Source organism: Chiloscyllium punctatum, chromosome 21 (genome assembly GCF_047496795.1).
Source record: "Chiloscyllium punctatum isolate Juve2018m chromosome 21, sChiPun1.3, whole genome shotgun sequence".
Taxonomy (NCBI): domain Eukaryota; kingdom Metazoa; phylum Chordata; class Chondrichthyes; order Orectolobiformes; family Hemiscylliidae; genus Chiloscyllium; species Chiloscyllium punctatum.
The window spans coordinates 9855029-9867302 of NC_092759.1; the positions used below are offsets into that span (position 1 = coordinate 9855029).

General features: G+C 43.9%; 1 protein-coding gene across 8 annotated transcripts in view; it reads left to right on the plus strand.

The window, feature by feature from the left end:
- chd3 (chromodomain helicase DNA binding protein 3) overlaps positions 1-12274 on the plus strand; it is a 117800-nt gene that overhangs the window by 34489 nt on the left and 71037 nt on the right. For all 8 annotated transcript variants that reach the window (XM_072591517.1, XM_072591524.1, XM_072591519.1 and 5 more), the window contains one exon: positions 10644-10886. In XM_072591517.1, the coding sequence (XP_072447618.1) occupies positions 10644-10886 (243 nt within the window). The remainder of the gene's footprint in view (positions 1-10643; positions 10887-12274) is intronic.

Sequence of the window (12274 nt, forward strand, 5' to 3'; positions counted from 1 at the left end):
GGTCCAGATCTTGTTGTAATCTGAGGTAACCCTCTTCACTGTCCACTACGCCTCCAATTTTGGTGTCATCTGCAAACTTACTAACTGTACCTCTTATGCTCTCATCCAAATCATTTATGTAAATGACAAAAAGTAGAGGGCGCAGCACCGATCCTTGTGGCACTCCACTGGTCACAGGCCTCCAGTCTGAAAAACAACCCTCCTCCACCACCACCCTCTGTCTTCTACCTTTGAGCCAGTTCTGTATCCAAATGGCTCGTTCTTCCTGTATTCCATGAACTCTAACCTTGCTAATCAGTCTCCCATGGGGAACCTTGTCAAACGCCTTACTGAAGTCCATATAGATCACATCTACTGCTCTACCTTCATCAATCATCTTTGTTACTTCTTCAAAAAACTCGATCAAGTTTGTGAGACATGATCTCCCATGTGCAAAGCCATGTTGTCATATCCCTAATCAGTCCTTGCCTTTCCAAATACATGTACATCCTGTCCCTCAGGATTCCCCCAACAACTTGCCCACCACCGAGGTCAGGCTCACTGGTCTATAGTTCCCTCGCTTGTCTTTACCCCACTTCTTAAACAGTGGCACCACATTTGCCAACCTCCAGTCTTCCGGCACCTCACCTGTGACTATCGATGATACAAATATTTCAGCAAGTGGCCCAGCAATCACTTCTCTAGCTTGCCCACAGAGTTCTTGGGTACACCTGATCAGGTCCTGGGTATTGATCCGCCTTTAACAGTTTCAAGACGTCCAGCACTTCCTCCTCTGTAATCTGGACATTTTGCAAGGTGTCACCATCTATTTCCCTACAGTCTATATCTTCCATATCCTTTCCACATTAAATACTAATGCAAAATATTAATTAGTATCTCCCCATTTTCTGTGGCTCCACACAAAGGTCGCCTTGCTGATCTTTCAGGGGCCCTATTCTCTCCCTAGTTACCCTTTTGTCCTTAATGTATTTGTAAAACCCCTTTGGATTCTCCTTTTGATTCTATTTGCCAAAGTTATCTCATGTCCCCGTTTTGCCCTCCTGATTTCCCTCTTAAATATACTCCTCCTTCCTTTATACTCTTCTAAGGATTCACTCGATCTATCCTGTCTATACCTGACATATGCTTCCTTCTTTTTCTTAACCAAACCCTCAATTTCTTCAGCCATTCAGCATTCCCAATACCTACCAGCCTTCCCTTTCACCCTGACAGGAATATACTTTCTCTGGATTCTTGTTATCTCATTTCTGAAGGCTTCCCATTTCTCAGCCATCCCTTTACCTGCGAAAATCTGCCTCCAATTGGCGTTTGAAAGTTCTTGCCTAATCCAGTCAAAAATGGCCTTTCTCCAATTTAGAACTTCAACTTTTAGATCTGTCTATCCTTTTCCATCAGTATTTTAAATCTAATAGAATAATGGTCACTGGCCCCCAAAATGCTCCCCCACTGACACCTTATTTCCCAAGAGTAGGTCAAGTTTTGCACCTTCTCTAGTAGGTACACCCACATGCTGAATCAGAAAATTGTCTTGTATGCACTTAACAAATTCCTCTCCATCTAAACCTTTAACACTATGGCAGTCCTAGTTGATTGTTTGGAAAGTTAAAATCCTCTACTGTAACTGCCCTATTATCCTTGCAGATAGCTGAGATCTGTTTGTTTCTCAATTTCCCTCTGACTATTGGAGGGTCTATAATACAATCCCAATAAGATGATCATCCCTTTCTTATTTCTCAGTTTCACCCAAATAACTTCCCTGGATGGAATTCTGGGGGATATCCTCCCTCAGCACAGCTATAATGCTATCCCTGATCAAAAATGCCACTCCCCCTCCTCTTTTGCCTCCCTTTCTATCCTTCCTGTAGCATTTGTATCCTGGAACATTCAGCTGCCAGTCCTGCCCATCCCTGAGCCATGTTTCTGTAATTGCTATGATATCCCAGTCCCCTGTTCCTAACCATGCCCTGAGTTCATCTGCCTTCCCTCTTAGGCCCCTGGCATTGAAATGAATCCAGTTTAATTTATTAGTCCTACCTTGTCCCTGCCTGCCCTGACTGTTTGACTCACTTCTGTTCTCAGCTGTAGCCGTCTCAGATTGATCTCTTTCCTCATTATCTCCCTGGGTCCCGCCCCACCACCTTTTACGAGTTTAAATCCTCCCAAGCAGTTCCAGCAAATTTCCCTGCCAATATATTAGTCCCTTTCCAATTTAGTTGCAATCCGTCCTTCGTGTACAGGTCACTTCTACCCCAAAAGAGATTCCAATGATCCAAAAATGTGAACCCTTCTCCCAAACACCAGCTCCTCAACCATGCATTCATCTGCTCTATCCTCCTATTCCTACCCTCACTAGCTTGTAGCACCAGGAGTAATCCAGATATTACTACCCTTGAGGACCTCCTTTTTTAAATTCCTGCCTAACTCTCTGTAATCTCCCTTCAGAGTCTCAACCTTTTCCTTTCCTATGTTGTTGGTTCCAATGTGGACAATGACCTCCTGCTGGCCCCTCTTCCCCCTGCTGCACCCTTTCTGAGACATCCTTGATTCTGGCATCAGGGAAACAACACACCATTCTGCTTTTTCTCTTCTGGCCACAAATGTCTGTCTGTATCTCTGACTACAGAATCCCCTAACACAATTGGTCTCTTGGAAGCCAACGTACCCCTCGTTGCATTAGAGCCAGTCTCAATACTAGAAACTTGGCTGTTCGTGCGACATTCCCCTGAAAATCCATCACCCTCTACATTTTCCAAAACAGCATACCTGTTTGAAATGGGTATATCCACAAAAGACTCCTGGCCTAGGTGCCTACCTCTCTTAACCTTCCTGGAGTTAATCCATCTATGTGACTGTATCTGAGACTTCCTCACCCTCACCCCCCGCCCCTCCACCCCCCCCTTTCTATCTGTCTGTCCAACCAATCCACTCAATCTGATAAGATTCATATCGAACAGCATTTAAGGCAGATATAATCTGCAGTAACACTTAAACTCTCTTTAAAACTCCCACATCTGACAAAGTAGTACGTATCATTACAAAGGCCATTTTTGCTCCTTCACAATCTACAGACCCAGAAAATAACACCATCTTATTCCTCTACAAACACTGCCCTAGGTTAAACTAATATATTTTAAGTTTAATCAAGAGACTTATCTCCAAAAACATACAATCAAGAAAGAATCCACTGTACCCACTACTGCAGCCTTTCTCTTGGACAGACTTATAACAACAATTAACTTACCTGATTCTGTGCTGTGAACTTTGCCCAACAATTCCTCCAAGATTACACTCTGATGTCCAGCGATACACTAATTTAAACAGCAAAGGCAGTAACTGTGCAGGTCTCTCTCTCTGTCTTTCTTTTTCTTTGTCTCTTCTCTGTCTCTCTCTTTTGTCTGTCTGTCTGTCTGTCTGTCTGTCTGCTCTTTTTACTCCTTTTTCTCCTCTTTTTTTTTTCCCCCCCCCCCCGTCTCTTCTCCTCCCCCGCCCCCCCCCCCTCTCTGTCTCTTCTCTTCACCTCCCCCCCCCCCCTTCTCTGTCTCTTCTCTTTCCCCCCCCCTGTCTCTTCTCTTCTCCTCCTCCCCCCCTCCCCCCTCTCTGTCCCTTCTCTTCCCCCCCCCCCCCTCTGTCTCTTCTCTCTCTCTCTCTCTCCTCTCTCTCTCTCTCTCTCTCTCTCTCTCTCTCTCTCTCTCTCTCTCTCTCTCTCTCTCTCTCTCTCTCTCTCTCTCTCTCTCTCTCTCTCTCTCTCTCTCTCTGATGTGATGACAAATTAAATTAATCCCTTCCGCCTGCCTTGGTCTCTATCCCTTCATGCCTTCAGTATTCAGTACTTATCTAAAAGTCCCTATTAAATACCCCTATTGAATCTACTTCCACCACTACCCTTGGCAGCACATTCCAGACTCCTACCTGTGTTTTTTAACAAAAAAATTCCCCTTGCATCTCCTTTGAACTCCCTCTCCACCCCCATCCCCCCTCACTTTAAATGCATGCCCCCATTTAAACATTTTCACTCCTGGGCGGGGGGAGGAAGGGGAGAGATTCTGACCATAACCCTATCTATACATCTCATAATTTTTTACACTTCAATCACGTCTCCCGTCAGCCTCTGTTGCTCCAGACAAAACCTGAGTTTTTCTAACCTCTCCTTTATGGCTCATACCTTCTTGGTCAAGGCCCCAGCAATCTCCTCTTGCCTCTCACAATAACCTGGGATACATACAAACAGGGCCTGGGGACTTACCTGCCTTAATGCTCTTCAAGAGACCAATACCATTTCTTTCTTGATTTCAAAATGTCCTAGCACATTAGCATGTTCCACATTAGTCTCTCTATCCTCCATATCCTCCAAGATGAATACTGACGCAAAAGTGCTCATTCAGGACCTCCTCCATATCCTCTGCCTCCAAGCCCAAGTTCCATTCTTTATCCTTGAGTGGTCCTACCTTCTCCCTAGTTATCCTCTCAAATGCATATATAGAATGCCTTGGGATTCTCTATCCCTTCTTGCTAGTGTCATTTCATGGTCTCTTCTTACTCTCCTAATTCCCTGCTTGAGTTCCTGTTTGCTTTATGTTCGTTACTGACCCTGTCTAATTTTTAATTTCCTCAACTTTTATGGTTTTTCCTTTTTTGTAATTAAATTCACAACCTCACTTGTTATCCAAGGGTCCCTTATCTTGCCACTCTTGTCCTTTCTTCTTTATTACAACATGCTGGTCCTGAACTCTGATTAGCAGGTCTTTATACAGCTCCCACATGTCAAATGTGGACTTGCTGATAACAGCTCCTCCCAATTAACACTCCTCAGCTCCTGCCTAATACTGACATAATTTGCCCTCACAATTTAGTACCTTACAGCAAGGTCCTGACTTTGTGATAATGGTTTCCAAAACGCTCTCCCACTGAAAGGTTAGTCACCTGGCCAGGCTCATCATCCAATACAAGGTCCAGTATGGCCCCTCCTCTAATTGGACTATCTGCATACTGTTTCAAGAAAACCTTTGGATGCACTTAAATTCTGCCTATTCTAAACCCCTTGCTCGAAGGGAGCAAGTCAATATTGTGGAAGTTGAAGTCACCCACTATGACAACCCTTTTTGTTATTGCATCTTTCCATTATCCTACTAAATACTTGTTTCTCAATGTCTCGGTAGCAGTTGGGGGGCTTATAGTATGATCCTGAATGATTGCACTCTGTTTGAACATAGAACACAGAACAATACAGCACAGAACAGGCCCTTTGGCCCACGATGTTGTGCCAAACATTTGTCCTAGCTTAAGCACCCATCCATGTACCTATCCAATTTCCGCTTAAAGGTCACCAATGATTCTGACTCTGCCACTCCCACAGGTGGCGCATTCCATGCCCCCACCACTCTCTGGGTAAAGAACCTACCCCTGACATCTCCCCTATACCTTCCACCCTTCACCTTAAATTTATGTCCCCTTGTAACACTCTGTTGTACCCGGGGAAAAAGTTTCTGACTGTCTACTCTGTCCATTCCTCTGATCATCTTCTAAACCTCTATCAAGTCACCCCTCATCCTTCGCCGTTCCAACGAGAAAAGGCCTAGCACTCTCAACCTAACCTCGTACGACCTATTCTCCATTCCAGGCAACATCCTGGTAAATCTCCTCTGCACCCTCTCCAAAGTTTCCACATCTTTCCTAAAATGAGGCGACCAGAACTGCACACAGTACTCCAAAAGTGGCCTAACCAAGGTCCTGTACAGTTGCAACATCACTTCACGACTCTTGAATTCAATCCCTCTGCTAATGAACGCTAATACATCATAGGCCTACTTACAAGCTCTATTCATCTGAGTGGCAACTTTCAAAGATGTTTGAACATAAACCCCAAGATCCCTCTGCTCCTCCACCTTACTAAGAACCCTACCGTTAACCCTGTATTCCACATTCTTATTTGTCCTTCCAAAATGGACAACCTCACACTTGACAGGGTTGAACTCCATCTGCCACTCCTCAGCCCAGCTCTGCATCATATCTAAGTCCCTTTGCAGCCGACAACAGCCCTCCTCACTATCCACAACTTCACCTATCTTCGTATTGTCTGTCTGCAAATTTACTGACCCACCCTTCGACTCCCTCTTCCAAGTCATTAATAAAAATTACAAACAGCAGAGGACCCAGATCTGATCCCTGTGGAATTCCACTTGTAACTGGGCTCCAGGCTGAATATTTACCATCTACCACCACTCTCTGACTTCGACCGGTTAGCCAGTTCTCTATCCATCTGGTCAAATTTCCCTCTATCCCATGCCTCCTGACTTTCCGCATAAGCCTACCATGGGGAACCTTATCAAATGCCTTACTAAAATCCATGTATACTACATCCACTGCTCTACCCTCATCCACATGCTTGGTCACCTCCTCAAAGAATTCAATAAGACTTGTAAGGCAAGACCTACCCTTCACAAATTCGTGCTGGCTGTCCATAATCAAGCAGTGTCTTTCCAGATACTCATAAATCCTATCCCTCAGTACCCTTTCCATTACTTTGCCTACCACCGAAGTAAGTCTAACTGGCCTGTAATTCCCGGGGTTATCCCTATTCCCTTTTTTTGAACAGGGGCACAACATTTGACACTCTCCAGACCCCTAGTACCACCCCCGCTGACAGTGAAGACGAAAAGATCATTGTCAACGGTACTGCAATTTCCTCTCTTGCTTCCCACATAATCCTAGGGTATATCCCGTCAGGCCCGGGGGACTTGTCTATGCTCAAGTTGTTCAAAATGTCCAATACATCTTCCTTCCTAACAAGTATCTCTTCTAGCTTACCAGTCCATTTCTCACACTCCTCTTCAACAGTATGGTCCCTCTCGTTTGTAAATACTGAAGAAAAGTACTCATTCAAGACCTCTCCTATCTCTTCCGATTTCAATACACAGTCTCCCACTACTGTCCTTGATTGGACCTACCCTCGTTCTCGTCATTCTCATGTTTCTCACATACGCATAAAATGCCTTGGGTTATCCTTGATCCTACCTACCAAAGATTTTTCATGCCCTCTCTTAGCTCTCCTAATCCCTTTCTTCAGGTCCCTTCTGGCTATCCTGTATCCCTCCAATGCTCTGTCTGAACCTTGTTTCCTCAACCTTATGTAAGCCTCCTTCTTCCTCTTTACTAGACATTCAACCTCCCTCATCAACCAAGGTTCCCTCACACGATCATCTCTTTCCTGCCTGACAGGTACATACATATCAAGGACACGTTGTATCTGTTTGCTTTGTGTTTTTGTATTGTTTTTCTTCTACTGGGTCAGCTTTTGTTTTTAAACCACTCACTGCCATCAGTAATTGCCTGTGCAGCCAACTAAAAATTTACAAAGTCTATTCTGGGGAATGTAGCCATCAAAAGTGAAGGGGAAGAGGAAAGGGTTTAAATTGAAATGGAGCTGGGGGGAAATTTTCGAGTGAATGTAGTGACTTTTAGCAGTCACCTTTTATTGAAAGACTGAGAGGAAAGGCAGGCAGCACTAATATTTGAACTCTGGATCACCTGGTTGATAGGCAGGTGCTTTAACCCAGAGTAGCAGACCCGGAGAATGTTTGTTTTTATTCTCATTTACCCAAAAGTATATTCACACAATTGAGCTACTGTTCGACCACGGCAGCTGTGACTTTTTGTTCATTTTAACTGCCACTGATCAGCACCTCTACAGTCAAGTCTGCCACAGCGGGCAATTTAGCATGGAACCAGAGCACCTGGAGGAAACCCACACAGACATAGGGAGAATGTGCAAACTCCGCATGGACGGTTACCCTAGGTGGAATCGAACCTGGGTCTATGGTGTTGTGTGGCAGCAGTGCTAACCACTGTGCTGTTTTGATGCTCTCCCAATTGAGTGACCTTCCCACCACAAAAATCATAGGTGAGGGAGGATAAGGAGAGTGAGAAGTGACTAAATCTAAACTGGATTGGATGAGGAAATAAAGCACTTATCCGCTGTAGTAGTGCCCCTCTCTCTGTGCCTGCATGGATACATTTATACCCAGCCTGGGCCAGTCCAGTAGCGCACACATGAGCAGGTCCTGTGATTTGCCTACACCCACCCACACCGGATGCCCAAAGACAACAAGCATAGGGTTGAAGGTCGCCCAAAAACACAACAAAAGATTTTTTGAGTAATTATTAAGGAATGCCACTGCCCGTAACCAGTACATCTGGTCTACAGACTCCACAGCGCTACAAAGTATACTGTTGGACTGGGAGGTCCTGAACCGTTACACATTGAGGGGCTACTGCATTCTACCTGGATCTGCTTTATCAAGGATTTAAGTGATGAATACCAGTGGAGCAGGCCAATGCCTGTTACCAAAGGAACTCCTATTAGATAAATTCCATAGGAATATTCATTAGCAATTCTCCATAGGCCTTAAACAGGTTATCATGAGAAAATAGTCAAGATGTTTGGAGGCTGAGACCATTACATTATTTAAATAGACATCTAATGTTGAGGGTGAGTCATGGTTTCCCTTTTAAGTGGTCATGGTGGGGGGGTTCTTTATTTAGGTATTTTTGTTACTCATGTCTTCAAACAATTTATTTAAGGATAATTTTATCCACTTGCTTGACAAAATTATGCAAGATCTTCAAAGATGGCAGGCTCTTCCAATATCCTGGTTAGGCCAAATATCCCTTATTAAAACAAATGTCCTTCCTCGTTCACTATACCCTATGTGAGTGCTTCCTTTGATGTTTAGAGACTTAGTGGCTGGCACCACAGGTGGCCCCTTATTAAGCTCATCATAGGTTTCGTATCGACTGGAGTGCTGTGGCAGGGAAATAGGGAGGGTCTTGGAGACCGATTTCTCTTCTCCTGGGTCTGCCCAATTTATCATCTTTAGACAGTCATGGGAGAAATATCCTTCCTCTCTGCGTGAGGAGGAATATTTTGTATTGGGTGACTGGAGACCACCCCCCGGGCCAGTCAGGTTGGCGTAAGCTGATTATGGAACATATCCCACTGGACTTTCTTACAAATATGGTGTACCAAAAAAAACTGAATTTTTATAAGACATGGCAACCCTATTTGGATTACCTAGATGCAGATTTGTTTGCCATTTTAATTAGGGTTTTTGTGTAGCCACGACGATCTAATTTAGCGAACGTGGTACTCCCGAGAGAAAGAATTGGGCTAATGGTAAGTGTAGATGAACAGAGATACCTCTGTGTCCAGGTACATAGATCCTTGAAAGTTGCCATCCAGGTTGATAGGGTTGTTAAGGCATACAGTGTGTTAGCTTTTATTGGTTGAGGGATTGAGTTTTAGAATCATGATATCATACTGCAGCTGTACAAAACTCTGGTGCGGCTGCATTTGGCATATTGTATACAGTTCTGGTTACTGCATTATAAGAAGGATGTGGAAGCTTTGGAAAAGATTCAGAGGAGATTTGCTAGATGTTGCCTGGTATGGAGGGAAGGTTTTGAGGAAAAGCTGAGGGATTTGAGGCTGTTTTCATTAGCGAGAAGAAGGTTGAGAGGTGACTTAATTGAGACATACAAGATATCAGCGGGTTACATAGGGTGGACAGCGAGAGTCTTTTTCTTTCCCTAGGATGGCGATGGCTAACACAAGGGGACTTAGTTTTAAATTGAGAGGTGATAGATATAGGACAGATGTCAGAGGTAGTTTCTTTACTCCGATTAGTAGGGGTGTGGAATGCACTGCCTGCAACAGTAGTAGACTCGCCAACTTCAAGGGCATTTAAATGGCCATTCCATAAACGTATGGATAAGAATGGAACAGATGGGCTTCAGATTGGTTCCACAGGTTGGCACTACATCGAGGGCCGAAGCGCAGTACAGGCCCTGTAATGTTCTGTTCTAATTTCAAATATGCAGGTGTTATATTCAATACTCTAAGGTCGGGAGCTATTTTTTCATTGCGCTGCGCAGTGTTATTTTATCTATTACTTAAACTGGACTGTTTATCTTGCACATGAGTATAGTTTTGTTTTGTTTTGTTTTTTTAAATAGATAGTCGTGTTGTTGATTTATTGTTGTAACTTTGTAATTTTATAAAAACTAAATCTCTTCTCAATAAAAATATATTTTTTTAAATAAAAAGCTTTTAGATGGGTATGTGAATAGGAAGTGTTTAGAGGGATGTGGCCCAGCTGCTGACAAATGGTACTAGATTCATTTAGGATATCTGGTCAGCATTGATGAGTTGGACCGAAGGGTCTGTTTCTGTGCTGTGCATCTGTGATTCTACCTGGTTTAGTATATTTAACATGCTGCGTGAATGTTAGCTGATGCCTTGGTTGTGATGCCCTCAGGATAACCCCATCCTCTCAAAACTGAGAACAATGGCACAGCCTGCCAGTGAATTACAGTCTGTGGTGGCTTTTGTGGTTTTAATCTCAACACCTGACTGGAAATTCAGGCTTATTGTACCATTATTGCAATGACATCAGGCTCATTTGTGTGTGCAGAATTCCTTTCAGCCACTTGCTAAATTCTCTAGTCCTAGTTGACTTTTATCAATCAGTACACGGTTTTTAACAAAAACGCCCTCTGCTCCTTTTTTCTATAGGTTTATATAGAAGGTTCATGTCCAAAAACATGAAAGTTATAACTTGGTATCTCATCCCGTTGGTGTCTTTCCTTAGGAAAAAGAAGGTATTCAATGGGAGGCAAAGGACGAGGAGGAAGAAGAGGAAGATGAAGAAGAGGAAGTGGAGTTAGGAGGCGAGCGGGAGGAAGAAGACGATCATATGGAGTACTGCAGAGTCTGTAAAGATGGTGGGGAGCTGCTGTGCTGTGACGCCTGTCCATCGTCCTACCATATTCACTGTCTCAATCCGCCACTTCCAGAAATCCCCAATGGCGAATGGCTATGTCCCCGCTGTACCGTGAGTGCCTTCTTCATCCAGCACAAAGTTTACTTCCGGGTGAAAAGGGAGCTTGAATTGGTCATAGTTACAGCCAGTTCTAGTAACTGTTCTTGGGATATGAGCATTGTTGACCGGCCTATCCCTTAAGGTGATAGGATTGCAACAGTTTAATTGGGTTCTCTATTTGGGGAAGCTGACACTGGTGCTGCTGGATGGGTGGCAGCTCTAAGAGTTTGACCTGTTGGTGTTGACTTGGCATTGGCTTCAGAGTGATAGTGCTGTCATGTCCCTGTGCAAAGCCTTCCACACTCACCTAGTGGTACTTGTATTTTCCAGACCAATTCTAGAGTAGCCCGAAAGATAGGTGAAATCCAGCCCCTGACCATGGCCAAAAGTTGACCTTTTCAAAGATTCTGTGGTGAGTGAATTTGTGTCACCTTGGTAGCTGCACCTGTGGTCATACCGATTATAGTGTGCGCACTTGTTTTTGGGCAGGAGCTTTCCAAGATTTTATCAAAATCCAGATTCCTAGTCACGATGCAATGGCTGTTCCCAGCTGGTAACGTGGGCGTTGGTCAAGTGTGGATAATATCTACCTTGGCTATTTTCCCTGGTTCAATTGTTTGGGTGTATAGGTTTAATTATAAGGCAGTGACACTCGCTGACCTGCTTGTCCAGCAAATTGCTTGCACCTGCTGAAGAAGAGGCCAGGAGCTGAAGTGTTAATGTCTCTAGTTAGAAGTTTAGTACAGAAGGAGGCTATTTGACCCATCATGTCTGTACTACCACCTCCTGAAAGAGCTACCCAGCTGGTTCCATTCTCCGGCCCTATCTCTGTAGCCCTGTCAATTCATGACTTTCAAATATATATCCAGCTCCGTTTTGAAACCTGCAAACTCTGCCTCTCCCATTCTCCCAGGCAGTGTGTTCCAAATCCTAACAACTCTGAAAAGAAGCTTTTCAATGGTTTTGATCCTTAAGAATAACATCTATCTCCTTGAAGATGTTCAATATTTTGGTCTTGACCACTTTTTGGAAGGGAATTTCACAGGCTCAGCAGTCTGAGTAAAGAAGTTTCTTATTTCAATCTTAAACTCCTTATCCTTCCACTATGAGCCCTGGTTCTAGATTCTGTGGTCATCAGGAATATCTCCTGCTTCCTTCCCCACCCGTCCCACCCCCAAAGTCTGAATATAGTCCTAATTGATTCACTCTCCCTTCAGTCTTGCCATCCCAGGAATCTGTTTAGTATTTTCCTTAACATCCAACTTAAAGCATTCAAGCTTTACAATAGCTTGATTTTTCTGTGTTCTGGAGGTGATCCAGACTAGAGGTGGGAATGTAACCTCAATTTCAAACCTGTTTTATTAAAAAGTTTTAACTTTTATTTGTTCAAGAACTGGGCA